The sequence below is a fragment of the Apus apus genome, chromosome 2 (assembly GCF_020740795.1).
Source record: "Apus apus isolate bApuApu2 chromosome 2, bApuApu2.pri.cur, whole genome shotgun sequence".
Taxonomy (NCBI): Eukaryota; Metazoa; Chordata; class Aves; order Apodiformes; family Apodidae; genus Apus; species Apus apus.
This window is the reverse complement of record NC_067283.1, coordinates 44,157,895-44,178,186: the sequence shown is the minus strand read 5'-3', so window position 1 is coordinate 44,178,186 and position 20,292 is coordinate 44,157,895. Positions and strand designations below refer to the sequence as shown.

Below are 20,292 nucleotides of genomic sequence, written 5' to 3'. Positions count from 1 at the left end.
TTTAAACAATCACTATTGGTTAACAAAAGTTTCTTGGTATTCAACAGGTTTATCAGATGAATTGGGAAATAGTTTTAGCTTTATTTTATTATTAAGTTACTAGATAACTTCACAATCAAGTATTTCTTTCAACTGAAATATGATAGATGAGTGGCTATGTAAAGCTTTCTCTTCTCAGCCTCTTTATCGCAACACCTTAATAATGTAACTGAAGAATAAAACTGAAGAGTAAAAGTAATTCAAGTGTCTCTGCACTAGGAAGACTCTATACAGAAGGATCCACATTCTTCTTGTGTTTCAAATCTATTTTTATTGCCTCCACAGCCCCCGTACCAGAACTGACCACACATTTTCTTCTCTTTGTCGTAGTACCACTTCAGAATGTAATTCTGACATTCTCCACTATCTTGAACAAGGTCACATGCATCTGGAAAAGGGAAATCAGACACAGACTTAATGAAAGGAAAATCCACACTTCTCAGTACTGTAATTTCAGGGGAAAGTAGTGTTCAGTGCAAACTGGCAGATGAAAGAGGTAGCCAGTGTTCAAGGTCTCACAAAGATTCAATAAGTATTCATCCTCAAACCCACAGTGCTGGCGTATGTCTGAAGCCCTTCTTCTTACGATTGGTTTAAGTAAAATGTCTGAAACAACTAGATTTTTAGTGGCATAAACTGAAGGAATGCTAAAAGGTCTTCAGTCTTCTAACAAACTTTTTACTAAAATAACTATAAAATTATGATACCTGGTCTATACAGACCAGGCAAACAAAGCTTTTCAGAATGTCCCTCTTCTTTATTCCAACTTGTTATACTGGTATCCATTAGCAAAATTTCATAAATGAACATACATAGATGGTGAAATAATCTGTAATAGTCTCTTAGCCAAAGAGCCACAGTAATATAGATCTATATTGCATAAATTAGCCCAAAAGTAGGTGAGAGCAGCATACTTAGTAGCAAACGTATTCAGTAAGTACAGATCTAATCAGCTGTCACCAATGTAAATTCAGTTACTCAAATGAAGTCAGAAGAGCAGCTCTAGACTCTGGTATCTGTATGACATTGAAGGACAAGCACTGAGTAATAAAGCAAAATACTGATAAAACTATCCAACCTAAGTATTTAAAATTATATAACCTTCTCCTCCTAATCAACTGCAAAACAACAAATCTAAAGCAATAGACAAGTACAAAGTACATTTCAAAAAATCAAGTGTTACATGGTCTTACAAGTAAACTGTTGGGTCACTAATGACAACTCAGGATGAGAATGACAGTTCACACGTCTCCCTTAAGCAGCTTAGGTCACCCCTCACCATATCCATGCAACGACCTTGACTACCTCCTCAGAGGAAATAATTTTCTTTGTAAAGTATGAACAGTAACACATCTTCACGCTACTGAATTTTCTGTGTGACCACAGAGCTCATGAACTGGCTAATGGGAGAACTGATTCAAGATTGTAGATGCAGTTAGACAATGGGACCAATTTCACCTGTGCTGAGCAAGCCTGTCCTGCACTGTCAATGTATGGCATCCCCACAGGTACATAAGCTTTCAATTAAAGATGCAATATTAGAACAGTTTTGCAAAAGCATTAGTCCTCTCTCATCAGGGATGGGGATAACAAACATTCCCAGAAACATTTTTGAATGGATAAGGATGAAAAACAAAGGGATGGCAGCTGTACCAACAAGCTGCCACACCCAAAGCTGTGCAGCTGCCATTGCGTTTTTTTTTTCAGAGAAATTCTCCCCAGTTATAGTCTGAACAATAAAACCACTTCATAGTGCTAAAAGAATGTCAGTGACAAAACAAGAGCTTCCCACACTTATTGCATCAAATGTCAAACCTGCAAAGAAAAATGGAAAAGGAATGGACAATTAGGAAGAAGAGTAAAAAAGATGAAGAATATATGTTTTGATAGGTGTTGGTGGATATGGTTTAGGGGAGAACTTTGTAGAGTAGGGATGATGGTTGGACTCAGTGATCCCAAGGGTCTTTTCCAACCTGAATAGTTCTATGATTCTATGATAACTCTGCTGGGGGGATCCTGTTTTTCCTATAGGAACAAACTATAGCACAGACATTTAACTCCTCCATGTCAAACTACATTAGCAGCAGGAGTAACTCAGTAGTTATACTGCAACTTGGGAATTTAAAATTATCAGCTGTTTTAATAAAGGGGATTTAGAAATTTTTATTGTAGTATTACAAAAAGTTACAAAACAAAGCTAAAGTCATAATGACATCTACAGTTCACCTTTTAATTACAAACTCTTACTGTATAAATTTGGACTGAATACAAACATATGGTGACAAAACATTTTTTAAAATTAAATTAATAGAAATGCTTCATTTCTAGTGCCTAGAAATTCAGCTGAGCCCTTCACAATCTAGAGACTTTTTATAGAATTAAAGATTTTAATATTCTAAAATCATACCATAATCATTGTAGGCAGCTCTGGTTCCTCCTGTTGCCTCTAAGTTTTCCTCATTCTCCTCCTGAGCTTCTCCATACTCTTGTGGCTTTTGTCCTTCAGCATCTTCCTCTGTGAAATATTCTTTCTCTTCATAATTATATCTCATTTCTGGCATTGCGTATACAGGTTCTGTCACAGTCTCTTTAATATTGTCCAGGACTCTACTTTCACTGAATTCAATATCTTCTAAACCATAACCATAACCAGTTTCATCAGCTTCAGGAAAGGGCATCCTTCCAAGAAGAGGAACAAAACAAAACAAAAAAGTATTTAAGTACGGGTATGGCCTTGAAAATTAATCTGGTTCTTTCCTTCTGAATACTGTGAAAAAAATCACTGGTCCTGATTCCATTTCTATTAAAGCTACTTTGAATATAAACACTAACACAAAGGGAGAAAATTTATGTTCAGAGATATCCTCTCAAAATTTTTAATAGACAATTCCAAACCTTTCAATCATAGACATTTGCTGTTGTGTGTCTCCCTGATCTAAGTTTTCACATTCTTCTTGAAGTTCAGGTGAAGGATAACTGTTCATTTCCTCTGTGGGGAAAAAGCAGATGCCATGGGTAAGTTTTAAAGTCTTCCAAACTCAGCTATGTTTCATAAAAAGCACTAAATGATTTTTTTGTTGTGGATTGGAGTTTGCATCTTTCAATAAGTAACATACCATATTTAAAGTGACTGGAACTAATTTTCAGGAAAAGGAAAATTATGTTAGAGATCAGCAAGATGAGAATGACTTCTGAACTGACCTATTATACTTTTGTCTTATTCTGTAATACACAGTGCATCCTTCTACAGAAACTTTGACATGTCTAAGTATATGCTTCTGATGAGGATTTAAAATCAGTGACAATAACCTTCTTGGGATTCTCTCATTTGTGTTTCAAAGCACCCGAGACCTGCTGATCTGCATGAATGTGTCTTGAAAAGTGAAGAAGCACTTTCTCTGTTCTACAGAGGAAGAATAACTGCAGTAAAGAGAGGTTAAGCTTCTAAAAGTTTAAACTTCTTTCTGCCCCAAAGCCTAATTAGGCATAAACAGCTCAGTAAATCTAGACATGCCAAAGGCCAGAGGACAAATGTAGGCTTACATAAGGAATATAACTGTTCTCTTAGCTGAACAATGGCCTTTCACTAGTGAAATTGGAGCCAACAAAACTACACATTAAATACACATTTAAGAGGGAAAAAAAAAAAACTGCTTAAGACTTTGGCCTAAGGCACCATTAGAATAGAACGATGTGTGTCATTACTGACACTTCCATTAGTGTCCAGCATCTGCAGCAAACTAAAGATGAAGACTGGGTAGCTATATTATGACGAGAAACTGCATTATAGTGCATATACACTGACTACCTTTTTCTACACAGCATTGGTCTTTCTCCCCATAACTTAGTCAAACACCATTGTGTGCTACTTACGTTGTAGAAGGTGTAGAAATGCCTGACTAAACCTCTGAGCATATACCATCTCAGTTGTTGAAACCCTGCCCAATGTCAGTAAGTGCTGGTCTGTGGGGGAGCTTGACAGCTCCATCAGCTCATTGTCACTCACATCACTGCCAAGTGCAAGAGTGAACAAGGTGAATCCTTGGCATTTGGCTCCAAGTGAAATCTCTTTCAGCTTCTCTCTGTCCCACATACTTGTTTTGCTTCCAATTACTGTAAATATGACTCTGTGTTTTCTTTGTCTGGGGGCTTTAAAAAATACATTTTCAACTGTCCACTGTAAGGCAGAAGCAATGGCTGATGGCCCTTCCAGTTGGTGAACAGACTCTTGGATATGTTTCTTCATCAAATCTTTATTGCTGTATGTGACTAGATCAAATTCCAAGGCCACAGGGGTCTGGTTTCTGTCAGGTAGGAAGCCCCTGGGAGCCTGCTGCACCAGTGCCACTCTGATGCCTCCATATGATTCATTTGGCTGTGAGGAAACGACAAACTGATCTAGCATGCTGCTCACAAAGTCTTTAGCTCTCTGAAACTCTTCACTGCTCATACTGTGAGAGCTGTCCATGATGTAAGTGATATCCATATCCATCACAACAGGGCGAGAAAAGGGCACCACACAGTTGGCACTAGGTTTGCATTTATCTAGAGAGAAAGAGCCAATAGGAGGCAAACTACTTAACAGTACATCAAAAGCAATAATTGTGAAAAAAAAATCACAATTCTATTAATCTATTTTATATTTCTTAAATTTCGATTAAAATATATATTTTTATATATATGTATATATACATATATACATATATTTTTCAAGGTTTGGCACCTTGAAATCTTGTTGTTCTAGTAAGGAACAAGAGATTAGTCTTGTTGAACAAGGTTTTGAGATACCATGGGAAATTATTCAGACATGAGAGCAAAATATGTTCATACAGTAAAACTTAAGAGAGTTAATGGGAAAATTTTTCTCCTGTTGATATCTAAACATTGTAAAGAACACTAGAACAAACTCCATTTTTCATCTTGGAACACTGTTCAATGTTCTGAGATAGTATCACTTAGTAGCTTCTCATTCCCCTCTCCATCCCCCCAGTGTAGAATTTACTAGTAAATGAGCCTGGATTCCTAGAATCATAATGCTATTTTAAATGCATTTCTGTTAAAAAGGAAACACAAAATACAACAATTTGTTTCATATGGTGGAGATGGCAACTATTAGAACAGCTTTCATGGTTTTGTAGTTCTTATTATTACCATGCACTGAAGGGGAAATTCAGGTTCTAACTTCTCAGCACTGGTAAGCTGTAACCTGCTCTGGCATGGAGGGGAAGAAGGCCCAGTTGCAGGGGGGCTAAACTGGCTGGATGCAGGAGTGCCAGAGACAGAACAATTCCCTGTAAAGGAGTGAACTTTCTCTTGGTGACAGCAAGGAACAGCCACAGCACTGTCTTGTAGTCATCCTGGAATTCAAGCACTCAGGGGCCACCTTTGGGCAGAACTGGGCTGAGTCACCCCATGCAACTACTCATGTGATTGGTGCTGGTGCGAGTGTAACAGAGAATAAGATCTTAATGCATCTTTGTGGACTCCTTGCAGAATCACTTATGGTAGTGCAACTCTGCCCAATTCTTTTTGTATTTAAGCACAAATTGTTTAAGGGGTACCGTAAAAATTCCCCAACACCACATTGCAAAATAAAATATATTGGGTTTCTTACTGAAAGGGTAAAAAGACCAACACAACAGCTGTAATTTGTAAAATGTCTTACCAAAGCAAAGTGTACAATATGTGATATTCTCCAAACTTTCGTCTTGTTGCCTTTCCCAGACAAATAATTGAAATCTTCCAGCATTATCAATCTGTTTAAAACAGAACAAAAAAATAACAAAAAGGATAGGGAAAGCACAGGTAAAAGGTATTAAGCCTTTTTTTTTTTTTTTTTTTTTTGTCAGTGAAGGGCTGTGACCTTTTTCCTTTTCTTAGTAGGGTGCTACAAAGAAAAGGGCAGCTTCTCCTATCTCAGCTGTTTCTGGGACAAAAAGAAATCCTTCACAGTGAAGATGCTTTATTGGGAGAGAAAATTATAGCATTAGAACAACCTGTTCTAACAACAGGCAACAACCTGTTGCCTGTGATCAGCTGAAGAAAGACAATCTTACCCAAGTGGCAGATTTAACCACAGAAATGCCTCAGGAACCCTAAGAAGGTCTAAACAACATCATACAATTTCACTGACCACCCAACCCCACCCAAATGAGATTAAAGAGAAAACACATTTTCTTGTGGACTAAGATAAATAAAAATGGCTGTAAAATATCATGGTATTGCAGGAAATGAAGCATATATATGGATCAGCTAAAATGGTGAGGAAAGAAATGGTTACTTTTTTGCATTAAACTTAAGCTTTGTGTGTGTTATACACAACAAAATTAACTTCTGATATTACAGATAGGCCTTTTCAAAGGAACTGGAAGTGGCAGTGACATTTTAAGTGATCTTCAAGTTGAGGCTCTTAAAGCAAATTAATTGAAGTCAGTAAGTAGCTGTGGCTAGAGGCTGGTAGGATCACGAAGATTAAACCATCTCTCAGCCACAAGGACAAAAGTCCATCAGAAAGAAAAATGGAGGCTGTATTTTCTGGGTGGTGATGGTGAGATTGGTTTCCTTCCCATCACTGTAACCATAAAGGAGAGCTGGGCTGTGATTGTTTCATGTAGTTTTTCCTGCTAAGCAGATTTTTTAAACTTTTCTACTGTGAAAACTGATTTAAGGGAAGCTGGCACCTTTGTAAATACCGGATGTTGTCATATGCACTCGGATTCATAATTTGCTTATACTAAGTAAACAAAATACTGATTTGCTTGCTCCTGTTTATCCTGAATAAACAATAAGCTTCCCTCTCATATGCCAACAGAACTTCTTCATTCTACTAAATTAACACTCAGGCAGAGAAATATGTGAATTGACAAACAGATATGAGGCTGCATGAGAATAAATATAATACAAAGATTAAAAAGCTGAATTGGAGGCTAAATTCTGATCTAGAAGCATCTAAGTTTTGCACTTTTTGTCACATGTAAGTAAACATCGTTTCCTTCTATAAGGATAATTTTGAAGAAAGAGCAACTAAAAGAAATTTTATTTCAAAAAATCTAAAACTGAGCAAGCACAGATGATAAAAAATAAATTGAAAAGAGAAAGAACATGGAATCTATACTCTGAAACCTTAAAGAAACCTAAAATTATTTTTCATTTGATACCTGGTAAAATGGATTGCTTTTTTTGCTTACTATCTTTTGATACAAAGTCATATTTTTAAATTAAAGCAGTTACTTTTCTCCTGTACTAATAGCAATACAGCTATCAAAAGAAATGGGTTTTGCTTAATTTAATTTTCTGTTGAAAAAAAAAATTGGCATACTCGAGGTCTTTTACTACTACTTTTTCTAGAAACTAGGGCCACAGTTCATTAATTAAATGGTTAATACATGTCACAACTTCAGAAGAGAAGTGGCATAGGAGAGTTAAATTATCATGTTATTTAAACTCTGTGATTTGACTGAAAACTACAAGTCATAAATAATTCCTGTGAAGAAAGAGGTGAAATGGGGATCATTATAGTCAAGTGAATCAGCACTGCTTTGTTAAAATAGTAACCTTTAATATAGCCCTTTCTAAGAAGGGTTTGAACAGTTCCTGTGGAACTTACTGGTTTGATAGCATGCTTTGCTCAACTAATAAGCAAATCCTAAGCAAATGGACGACTGAATTTTCTATAGTCTATCTACTTACTGAGAAGGCACGTCTGACATTTGGCACTTCACTGAAGGCAATAACCACTGGAATAATATCCAAGGCACTCAACTCAAGTACAGCTGTGCTGATGGCAACATCATCCTGTGATGGACCGTTGGCAAAAAACAGGGCAACTTTTCTCACGAGGATGCCCTGACGAACACGTTTGAAGACATTTCTTGCAACAAATCTCATGGCAGCCCCAATATTACGTTTTCCAGTGGATCTCTCTAGTGGTATTCTCTGGACTGCCTGTAGCAGCAAGTTGCTTTTTTGGAATTCTGAGAACCGGATGAGATAGCGCATATTGGTATTGAAAGAAACAACTGAGACACGAGCGCCTGTTGGGCAATTGCTTTCACTGATCTTAATGGTCTTCAGCAGTAACATAACAACATTCCTCATTCTCTCAAACGCAGCTGGAGTAACATCTTCAGACATATCAAGGGCAAAAACCACTTCAGTTGGATAAACTGGACACATGTCTGTGTATCGAAATAAACATTTTTAATGAGAATTTTTCCACAACTCAAACATCAGTAGTTTTTTCTTGAACTCTATAAAAGAACAGACATGCAGAGACCAGATGGACTTACCTGATGAGCAAGCTGGAATGAAAAGATGGAGAGCAAATAAATTATTTTGGACTCTCATTAAAACAGTGACATATTCACTTGCTTTCACTAAAGAGCCTTATCCAGAGCTCAGACAACTGACAGAATCTCTCAGTGACAGACATTTCTCTTCCACAATAAAATACTCAAAATAGTGCAATTTTACTGAATGAGAATTAAAGAAATTGTTCTGGGTTCTGCTGTGCACACAAGTCTGATAGCAAATGAACACTCCAAATCTGAAAGACAAGCAATATATAAATACTGCATATCACCTTCTCTCAGAATTCTCCAAGGGCGGTTGGCACAATGCCAAAGAGTTAATTCAGTCTTAAATGAGGAAAAGAGACAATTGTTATGGTTTTTGTAATTGACAGATAGGAAAAATGAGCAAAAAAGCTTAAGCCTGTTTCATATACCTGCTGAAAATCCCTCTCAGTTAACAAGGTCATCATCAAACTGAACCCAGACACAAACTACCAGTCTACAGAGTTTCCAAAGGAGGCTATTCCATTTAAGACTGGTGACTAGGTAGAATCAGAGGTAAAAGAAAATGTTCCCTACTTACGGCAGTTCTTCCGTGTAAAATTCACAAGTTCACAAGGCTGTAGGAGCAAAACAAACAAAAAGAAAATAATGGCAAATCTCAGACCATCCCAGATTGGGAATCTTACTATTGGTTTGAGCTGAAGGTGACATCCTAGCTCCTGACCTAACTCTCAGCACAGTAAATCCAGAATTACACATTCCAGTTCTTCTCTATTTCATATAACACAGGGGCTCTTCTCCTGCTGCAGAAACAAAGGGGTTGTGTAGACATGCTCTGTTGGCATTTAATCGTGCTCTGGAGTATTAAGCAACCATTTCTTCAGCCTTTATTTTGTGCCATAACCTGATCTAGGAGGTCACCAGGCAATGGCACTTCCATAGGAAAATGGGCATTTCTGTAGCAACTCACATAAGGAAGAGACAGGTCCACAGGTTCTACATCCCCTCTGGACACAGAACACAGCTACAATAGTATTGCCTACAGGTGGTTGTCTATGCAAGACTTAGATGGAACCTTTACTCAGAAGTGTTCATTTTAGATAGGTTTAGGATTCTGATGAAATCCTGCCCTGCTATTCCCAGTGAAAAGAGCTGTTACTGAGGAAATGCCTTCCTTTACAAGAGGGTGAAACATAACCTTAAATCTGAGCTGGTGTATAAACTGATGTGAATAAAGAAACACATAAAGGAATATTCATGCTCCAAGAATCTGTAAAAGTTTGGACACGGCATTAATCCATATGCATAACAGTGTCTCATTCCTTGATTATTTGCAGAATAGAAGAACCCACTTTACTCTGGCAAGTATTTGAAAAGGATACAGGTTTATAACAGCTAACTGTGCTGATTGCAGTCAGTACTTATAAATGGAAGACTAAAACTGTTAATCCCATGCAGTTAGCTGTAAGGTGATTACTTACTTCCATTAAAATGGTGCCTATTGGTCCTTTGGCACCCTGAAACAAATGAAACACAGGTCCAGAAAATCAGACCCTGATAACATATTTCCATCTATGACTTTGCAGCCCAAATAAAATGCACGCATACAGAGTTTCCCTGACAAGCATTTGAAATACAAGAAGGCATCAGTTCCTAGCACAGACTTCTGTGGACCTGTTCCAAACAGAGTTGCAGGCTACTCCTCAGACCTTTTTTTTTTTATAAGGCAGCTTGAGAGTTTTTATTATGTGTGTAACTCAGATATGTAGCAAGACTAGTTAAAATTTTCACTGACTTGCAGGGGGCTGCAGTGATATACACCAGAAAAATCTGGACTCCACATCCCACCACCTCTACTTTAGCATCTCTTTACCATAACACTACAGTTTACCAAAACCATATCTTTTCTTACGTTCACAAATTACAAGCCCATCTCCATATTTATTCCTTCCCCCTCCAATTTACCTTCCTTCCATCCATCCACCTCCTGCCTGAGCTACCTTAATAAATGAGGACAGGTACATTCATCGACCAGCAGAGTGTAATGACAAGAAAAAAAAAACAAAACCAAACGTTTTCTAAGTTGCATGTATTCTGTGGGCCATGTTACACAGGTAAAGATACTGTTATTAATAATGTTCCACATTTAAACTAAAAAAGTAAGCTTAAGAAAGTTTAACAAGAAAATAATTAACAATTAACAGTAGGGTTTGTTTCTAGTCACTACTGAGCTGATTTGCAGAACTGCTGCAAGATAAAGATAGATACATATGGGGATTTTCCTAATTGCCTACAATGTCAGCTCTAAATCCCACTGAAATCCATGATCCCTCACTTAAACAGAGAGTAAATCTTTTTGTTGTATAAACTGCATATCACAGACACTGGAAAAGAACATCAAGATAACAATTTGTATAAAAGGAGTCATAGGTTACAGTCAATTTAAGGTTTAAGTACGTACCTGTAATTGTAAATCTGATTTTAAATGGCTTTTCTTTTTAAATGAAAAAAAAAAAACAAAACAAACCCAAAACAAACTACAAAACAAACAAACCCCAACATTGGCTTTCAGCAGAACACTTCAGCTTCACATTTTAGTATACACTTTTTTTTTACTTGGATATTTCCCAGCCTAAGGCCAATACCAAATACTGTGGAAGAAACTCCACTCTACACTGTAGCATTGCAGTTCCATTTCCAACAGCAGGTGCTCTTGTGCACACACATCCACAGGCAAGACAGAATTCTATACAACTGCCAGAAGAATTATGCATAATTTACCAAATGAAACCTTATTAAATATTCCATTAATCTAATAGCAAATTTAAAAGCAACCCAAGAGTGATTTTTAAAAATAATAAAAAAAAATATTACCATAGGTCCCGGTGGCCCTTGGTCCCCTGGATCTCCCAGGGAACCTGGTGTGCCAGCATTACCCTAAAAATAGAAATACAAGTATTATTCTTTATAATTGTGCAAATACACAGCACAGAAAAACCTCTAAAATTATATTGTGAGCTGGACCTTGCACTTACATGAAGATAGACTACTATGCCTAAGAATTATTAGCAACTAACATGTCTAAAGACTTAGAGCTGCATTCTCTCAAGATGTCTTGCCCAGGATATGGCAATAAATTATCAGAGTGGGAACCAATTTCAAAATCTTTTTGTGAGGAAACACTTAAGAACGAAGGGTTTTTCTTACAGGACTCTTCAAAAAGTTACACAGATTTATCATTCTTACTCTTCTACCCCTAACTCCTTTGGGTCCTTCAGCTCCTGGAATGCCTGGGTCTCCATCTTCTCCCTGAAAATTAATGAAATCCAAAACTTTAAAGGAAAAGAGTAGACAGAAAGACAGATAACCACTTCCAAACAAGAATAATGTAAAAGCAAGACATAAAGAAAGCAAACATGCTGATTTCATCATACCTCTGGACCAGGATATCCTATGAATCCAGATTCTCCCTACCAAAAGAAAGGACAGAGACTTCATAAGAACTTTGACATCTGCTTGCTTTTTGATGTCTTTAAACTAAAACTAATTTTGAAATTAGTGTTCTAGCTCATTCAAGTAACAGTGGCAACTAATCTGGTCTCAAGTGACACCGTTTTAGATTAACACCTTGTTAATCTAAAAGAAGAGCATTTTTAAAATTTCCAACAGCTTCTTAATTTTCAAGAGCATTCAGTTTCTCAATTAAGTGTCTTATCAAAACTTATTCATGCCTCCTAGTAAGCTACAGTGGAATTCATGTTCAGCAATCACAAATGAAGTATAACATTCAGAGATCAGTGCTTAAATGCTGTTTCAAAATGTTGGACACTCCATAATAAATAGTGGTACCATGGTATTTTGTTGGCATATTAGAAGTCACTTCATTAATTGTTTTCAGTTTTTGGTGTGTTCTTTGCTCATATATGAGTAATATGGGAACTCTAAGATCAATCAGAATAAAAGTGTGTCTTTCCTTGACATTAGAGCAACTATCAGAATTTGTGCTACTTAGGTATGTCCTTGTTTTAAGAGTTTCCTCCCATGAAAGTGCCCATGCTTGTCAAACATCATATTAGTTTATCCTACAATTTCCAGAAAATTAGATGCACATACACCCTAGTATAAACCTAAGAGTATAACGTGACTGTGAACCTGTATAAATAATAGCAACCTTAAGTAAAACTTATACTAAATGTTGTTCTCTTAGCTGTCAGGGAGAGCAGCTCTTTCTGGATCACTGTTCTGGGGTGAATTGGTTGTTTTTATTAATTATTTTAATTTAGGCCCTGCCAAACCTTAAGCAGAAACATCTGTGTATAAAAAGGGCTTTAAGTCAATCCTTCAAAACAATTAATAATTATAAGATTTTCCAGAATTTTTTTCTTATATTTTCCTGAAATGAACAAGCAGCTGATTAAAAGAATTAGTCTTGCATATAATGGATGTGTAACCTGTGAAACTCTTCCATCAAAGGAAATTGTTGGGGCTAAGAAGGTAAGAAAAAAGGGAATGGATAATAAGAGGCATCAAGAATAATTTTAATAAAAAGTCATTTTAGGAAAAGGAGCTTGTAAGTTGGAGAGACTCCTGGGAAGCCTTTCATACCTTTTCTGCCACTTATGCAGTGCTCTGCTTCTCCCACAAAAAGGGAGAGTGGAACAGATGGGCCTCCAGAGAGATTCACTGGAGCACTTCTGCTTCACAAGTGATCAGAAAGGACTACCATTATATCAACACAAACTCTTTGGAAGGAGGACTACACCTGTTTCCAAAACCCTGACCACTTTGCTCATGGACTAACCCATTGGTGCCACTGATGCCATGATTCTGACCTCATCCCTTCTATGTACTTTTATTTTATCTGGATTATTGTATGTTTTTAGAGAAACAGACATTTCACTGCTATTTTTTTTTCAGGGCTGTGAAGGAAATTATAAAAATTTCTAAATATGTAGCAATCCAGAGATGAACCCTCAGATCTTACTGCTGACCATATTTCCTATTAAAGCAGCAGAATGTTTGGAGAACATCACCCTCACCTTGGTAGTCAAGGAATCCCTTCTGTGAAAGATGAAAATTTTAAAAGTCCAAGGTGGCTGGCTCACCAATACATGCCAACATGAGTGGCTAGTCAAGCAGACTGAAGACGGGAGGATGCACTGCGTACTTCAAGAAGTACAATTCCTCATACCCATATACACGTATCAAGGGAAAAAGTAAGAGAGAGTGGTTCTTAAAAGGATATCTTGCTGAAGAATTTGTTCATCCTTACCAAGATGTTTGTGAGAAGCCTGAGCCTCTTTCTGAACCTCAGAAATGCACTTACATTTCTTTTGAATCAAGTATGGATGGCCATGGCTGATTTGACACTGCAGAATGAAGATTGAGACACATCCTGACTCTAAGCACTCACCTTTGCTCCTTTGTTTCCTTCAGGACCATAGGCATCTCTGCCATCCATGCCCTGCATAAGTTGAATATATATAGAGGTAGGATTAGATTTACATCCAATTCTATTTTGCAATAAAGATGGCCCATTACAATGAGGTGCCCAGCCTGTTATGACTGACGACGTAGGAGACAGTAGCAGCAATCACAACACAATGTAAAAACTCTCCACTCTGTGCCCTACCTATAGCATACTCTCTCTCTTCTAGAGGGAGAAAGATACTCAACCTGAGGGGAAAGATACTCAGTCTGGCCCACAAGGAGCCTGGTGTCCATAAGGAAACTGAGAAATAAATATTAAATAATTTCAATTGTATCAAATAGAGAAAAAGGAAGGAAATTCATTGTACTGATTCAGTTGGATGGATATTAAAACTACAGGGGCCCTGATTTAGGGCAGACAGACTCACAGGCATGCCTCTCTGTCCAGCTGGTCCCAGTGGGCCCTTCCTTCCAGGGTCACCAGGTTCACCCTGTTGCAATTGAAACATAAAGGGCATTAGTTTGGCTTATTCAGGATAATTCATCTTTCTGAAATATAAACTTGCCTGCTAGACTGAAGTGTGTTTATGCTGGATGCCAGCTGAAAGCATTCCATTACAGACCCTCTTTCATGAAAGGTTCTTTGTGGTGGTACTGGAAAGTACTTTGGCAAACCAGAACATGCTGAGCATTTATACAGCTATACCCCAAAGGCCTTCATTCAATAAAATTCCCATTGTTATACAGAATTACCAGTGAAAGGAGTGTTTTCTGGAAAAATTTCTATTAATGGTAGCAGGATGTAAATTGGAATTCTATCAGCCTGAAATGTCTGTTGATAGCAGACAATATTTCTCAGGCAGTTTGTCTGCACTGCGCTCTTAGGCCTCTTGAGTGTTTTATTTTCTTTAGCTCCTTTTTTCGTTTGAACTTTCTTAATGAACTTTCTTCTAACAAGAACCCCAAAATTAAACAGCACAAAACCACTCTAAGAAAACAGAACACGGTCTGGGAAAACAGAATGTATGGATTAAAGCCCTATGACTCTTCCCAATTTTTATCACTGTTTCATTTTCACACAGTGACTCGTCATAGTAGCACTTTGACCTTCTGATACCTCTCTTGTCACTGAATGTAATAATATACTGAATGTAATAACCCTTCAAAGAGACTGAAAAGATTAGCTAACTGGTATTATTTATGCTTTTTAGATTCAAAGATGCAACAACACCTAAAACGGTTTGTTTTTATTGAACAAAATAAGTCTGTCATTTCAACACTCATTAATGAAACAATAATGAACTTTTATTATTAGTGAATCATAGTGTGGACCACTTAGTGGTGTTTAACTTCATGTTGATCCAGTTCTTTGTAACATACTCATTCCTGTATAATAGCAGCCATGCTTCATTGAACTGGGAAATTCATATTGGACACCAGGAAAGCATTCTTCACAGTGAGGGTGGTCAGTCACAGGAGTAGGCTCCCTAGGGAGGTGGTCACAGCACCTAGCCTGCAGAGTCCAAGGAGCATCTGGATGATGCTCTTGTCGTATGGTTTAGTTTTAGGTAGTCCTTTGAAGAGCAGGAAGTTGAAATCAATGATCCCTCAGAACTTGAGATATTCTATGATTAACTGGTATGTATTTTCAAAGGATTAGACAGATTGTTGGAATGATAAACAAGCTCAACGGCCAGTACTGCCTTACTCCTACTGCATTTTGTGAGAAGCCAGGCCCCACTGAGAACTTACAACAGCAGCCATGGCAACACAAAAACTTTCTTAGTACAGCTCTGACACCTGTAAGGTTACCTTAAACCCATCACTTGCTTTTCCATCCAATCAAAAAATGTCTATAACATGTAATATTCTTCACGTGTTCCATAGGAACAACACAAATATTAATTCATACATGTTCAGTCAGATACTTGAATGAATCCTGCTGTAGACTGCTGCAATTAGGTACCTTGAAAATCTTTACCTTTGCTCCTCTTGCACCTAACTTCCCAACAGAACCAGGTGGACCAGGGGGCCCCAGATCTGCCTGTAATCACAAGTATCAGTTAAAAGGTGAACAATGAAGAAATGAAGGGCTCATTGCACACAAGGTTCATTGCCACTTAAAATTATTACAGAATCAGCATAAATATTAGCACATTAACAGGCTTTTGAGGATCACACTAAGTTACTGATCAAGCTATCATTCCTGTTGTTTCCTGTTTTCTATGACTGCTTTAAACTTATCAAAATGTTACTAAGTATGACATCAATGTCTGCACAGATACCCAGTGAATTCATGCATATGTGCACAAACAATTTGACACCGTCTCCCACAGCATCCTTGTAGATAAGTTGATCAAGTATGGGTTTGATGATCAGGCAGTGAGGTGGATCAAGAACTGGTTGAAAGGAAGAAGTCAGAGAGTTGTAGTCAATGGGGCAGAATCTAGTTGGAGGCCTGTGACTAGTGGAGTCCCTCAGGGGTCGGTACTGGGACCGGTGTTGTTCAATATCTTCATCAACGACCTGGATGAGGGCACAGAATGTACCCTCAGCAAGTTTGCTGATGACACCAAGCTGGGAGGAGTGGCTGACACACCAGAAGGCTGTGCTGCCATTCAGAGAGACTTAGACAGGCTGGAGACTTGGGCGGGGAAAAACCTGATGAAGTTTAACAAGAGCAAGTGTAGAGTTTTGCATTTGGGGAAGAAAAACGCCATGCACCAGTACAGGTTGGGGGCTGACCTGCTGGAGAGCAGTGTAGGAGAGAGGGACCTGGGGGTCATGGTAGACAGGAGGATGACCATGAGTCAGCAGTGTGCCCTTGTGGCTAAGAAGGCCAATGGCATCCTGGGATGTATTAGAAAGGGTGTGGTTAGTAGGTCAAGAGAGGTTCTCCTCCCCCTCTATTCTGCATTGGTGAGGCCACATCTGGAATATTGTGTCCAGTTCTGGGCCCCTCAGTTCAAGAAGGACAGGGAACTGCTTGAAAGAGTCCAGCGCAGAGCCACAAGGATGATTAAGGGAGTGGAACATCTCCCTTATGAGGAAAGGCTGAGGGAGCTGGGTCTCTTTAGTTTGGAGAAAAGGAGACTGAGGGGGGACCTCATCAATGTTTACAAATACGTAAAGGGTGAGTGTCAAGACGATGGAGTTAAGCTTTTTTCGGTGATGACCAGTGATAGGACAAGGAGTAATGGATACAAGTTGGAGCATAGGAGGTTTAAGATGAATATCAGGAAAAATTTTTTTACTGTAAGAGTGACAGAGCACTGGAACAGGCTGCCCAGAGAGGTTGTGGAGTCTCCTTCTCTGGAGACATTCAAAACCCGCCTGGACGCCTTCCTGTGTGATGTGCTCTAGGTGACCCTGCTCTGGCAGGGGGGTTGGACTAGATGATCTTTCGAGGTCCCTTCCAACCCCTAGGATTCTATGAATATATATATACACATGCAAACATGTGTTTAAGCATGAGCATCATTACATGACTGAAGCAGATGCCCAACACTGACAGAGTAGGACATTCCAGTCTTGAGTTACACTGGTGTAATACCAGAATAAGAACCCCCAATATCAACACCATCACACAAGTGAGAGCAGCAGGCAGTGCTCAATTGTTACGATCTCCTCATACTCTAGCATTAAATCTCAGAGGTCATACTTAAGGAAACCACTCACCGTTACCTAACTTTGCCTTCAACCACACATCTGTACATCTATACTTACACATGCTGCAAGCCATGTTGTTAGTACAGATACTATAGAACTGAGAATGGAATCTAGAGCTAAGGCTTTTCATTGCAGTAATGCAAAAGCTTGGTAACAGAAGTTCACTTCCTGTTCACCCACTTTAACTTACTTTCAAGGCTATTATTTTGTCATATGAAGCTGCAAATTTTTTTTCCTTAAGGTCGATACTAAAAAATCCTCAGATTCTTCTATGTTTTTTAACAATTCTTCATAAGAATAATATCAACACTGAGAATTAAAAATCCTGATGTGTACAGCAGGAATATATAATTTGAAGCTAACCAGTGGGCCTGGCATGCCTTGTGGTCCTGGAGGTCCTCGGATCCCTTGTAGTCCTCTTGAGCCCTGGTGTAAAAGATCCATTGAAATAAAGCCAGTTCAATATTGACAGCCTTTCAGTGAAGAATAGATTTCTGCAGTGACCAGATCTCAACTGCCTGTTTCACAAGATTTAATGCACAGGTGAACCTTCCAGCTATTTGGTTGTAAGGATCTGACTGTGTGAAGGAGCTGAGCTGGTCACTGCCTGAGGGCCATGTTCAGAGAGCCACTGCAGTGTCTAAGATACCACGGGAGACATAAGCAACCCAGTATCAATTAGGTACACTTGCTTCAGAGGCATGTATCTTAAAACTTATCTTAAAAGTTAAGAGCATCTTGGATGCATCTAAGAGTATCTTAAAACTGAAAACTACTGTGAGCAGTCTAGTTGCAGAATTCTCTTCAAAATTACTCCATCAAGCAACTTGTTAACACAAAGCCTTCCTCTTCAGTTTTGTCAATCAGTATATCACTTTCATCATTTTAATCACCCAGGAAATACAGTACATTAAAAAATGCATTAGATTTTATGTGCTTACTGGTAGCATTTCCTAATTAATTAATTTTTAAGATATCTGCCTAAGAATATCTTTTAAGTTAGAGGGGTGTTGGTTAATTTACTTACTTCTGCTATTCCCTTACCTCTTCATTTCACTGGAAGCTGCACCCACATAAACCGCAAGATAAAATTGCCTGGTTTAACTTCTCGGCGTTACAGAGATTTGCCAAGGAAGGATCTTACTCATCATATTCATTAGTTGAATTTAAAAAGGCATTCCAAAAGAAGAACAAAAGACAAGACTGACAACTCATCTTCTCCATAGCTAACATAAAAATAACTCAGAAGTTCTTTTAGTTACCTGTGGGCCTGGAAGACCAGAGTCTCCTGGGAAGCCTGCTTCCCCCAGATCTCCTTGCTCACCCTGCCAGAACAAAAACAACAAAAAAACCAACATTCAAACCAAACAAATTAACACCTGTCATATCTACATCAACAGATAATAATTTCATATATTCAATGCTCCCAAACAGCCTTCAAGCAGCTTCAAATTCCTGTTGAAGAGCTGAGTAGGTTTTTTTTGTTTCTTAGGGTGTGTGATGAATATAAAAACTGCAGCACATGAGGTTAGTTCCTTCTGCTTTGTATTTTGCACCATGGTCTCAACAATATTCCTTCATTATGCCTGTCCTTGCCCTCTGCAGAGACCATGAGAAGTCAAATCCAGGGCCACACCAAGTAAACAGAGTGAAAGATGGGGAGTATAAAGACATTTAATTCTAGGATGAACTGTGAAAGCATGGTTCCCCCTCAGAGCAGTTTTATCACTTAGACTCTTCCAATTCTCTCCCCCAGCCCACCAGGGGGGAACAGGACAGTAGCTGTGTGGTGCTTGGTTGCTGGCGGGGGTGGAACCATGACAATAGGTAGCAGCAGTGTCAGTCACTCACCTTTACACCTGGAGGGCCTCTTCGACCTGCTGCACCCTAGGGAGGAGTGGAACAAGATTACATCCAGACCACTGAGCAGTATGTGAAACAGCAGCTTAGCATAAAATATATTATACACACAATCAGATCATTAAAGCTTATAGAAAACAGAGATTATTTCCAAATAAAGGCTTAAGGTGAAAATGAGAAAAGAGTAGATTTGGAACAGAAACTTGTACACAGTAGGACTTATTATTATTAAAAAAAAAACAACAAAAAAACTTTAGACCCTTAATGAGTGTAGAGGGAAGGCATCTTAAAATTCTGGAAAACATCTTCCTGGTCAGCAGCACCTTGGCTGATGAAGAAAACAAGAGCCCTTTTCTCTTCCCCTGATCTAAGAGGTCTGCACTGCTGCCTGCTGCACACTGCTCAGCAGCACTAGTGAAAGATACTGTTAAATCTCACGGAACTGGAGGCCTCTTGGACATTTATGCAGCCTGACTGAGAAGCAAGCATCATTCCAGAATTTGGCATTAGGCATCTTTCTGACAGGCTAGAAGAGATGCCTTCTTAAGTTCCAGTTGCCAGTGGATTAAAAAGAGCAACTCAGCTGCCTGTGAATTTATACATAGACTTGAAGAGACATACAGAACTTGCAGTCACAGGGAAAAAGAAGGGACAGCTTTATCTATGGAGAAAGTATAAAGCAACTAAGGCTCATGGAAAAGGTTTCATTGAGTTTTAGACTTCACATGAATCAGACTTGAAATTAACAGGACAGCAAATTCCTGATCTAAAAAAACCCACAAACCAAACAAAACACATTGCAATACACATGTGCTTTACTATGAAAATTTTAGACGATTTTTATTCCCTCTCACTGCAGGAGTTTTAAGTGTGGGACAAAAGGAGGAAGAAAAAAAATTTGTTTTCTCAATGGGAACCCCATCATATCTTGTATCAGTTACTGCATCGATTACTGTTCTTACATCAGGGCCAGCATCACCCTGCTCCCCTCGGAGTCCAT

The 20,292-nt window shown here is 38.4% G+C and overlaps 1 protein-coding gene across 1 annotated transcript; it reads right to left on the bottom strand.

Moving 5' to 3' along the window:
- Positions 1-254: 254 nt before the first annotated feature.
- Positions 255-20,292, bottom strand: LOC127380760 (collagen alpha-4(VI) chain-like). The gene is made up of 17 exons (XM_051610233.1): positions 20,272-20,292; positions 19,284-19,319; positions 18,695-18,757; positions 15,745-15,807; positions 13,747-13,797; positions 11,768-11,803; positions 11,580-11,642; positions 11,208-11,270; positions 9,815-9,850; positions 8,914-8,950; positions 8,320-8,339; positions 7,729-8,214; positions 5,705-5,795; positions 3,913-4,584; positions 2,935-3,028; positions 2,447-2,718; positions 255-427 (listed from the first exon to the last, which is right to left on the bottom strand). Exons 1-17 carry the CDS (start codon positions 20,290-20,292, stop codon positions 255-257), a joined length of 2,277 nt encoding a protein of 758 aa, XP_051466193.1.

Excerpts from the sequence above, each read along its gene's own strand:
- LOC127380760 (XM_051610233.1), bottom strand. The coding sequence starts at position 20,292 with ATGGACTCCGAGGGGAGCAGG. Across the intron at positions 8,951-9,814 it reads TAGGCACCATTTTAATGGAA|CCTTGTGAACTTGTGAATTT; the intron begins GTAAGTAATCAC and ends TTGCTCCTACAG. Across the intron at positions 5,796-7,728 it reads ATGTCAGACGTGCCTTCTCA|ATTGATAATGCTGGAAGATT; the intron begins GTAAGTAGATAG and ends TGTTTTAAACAG.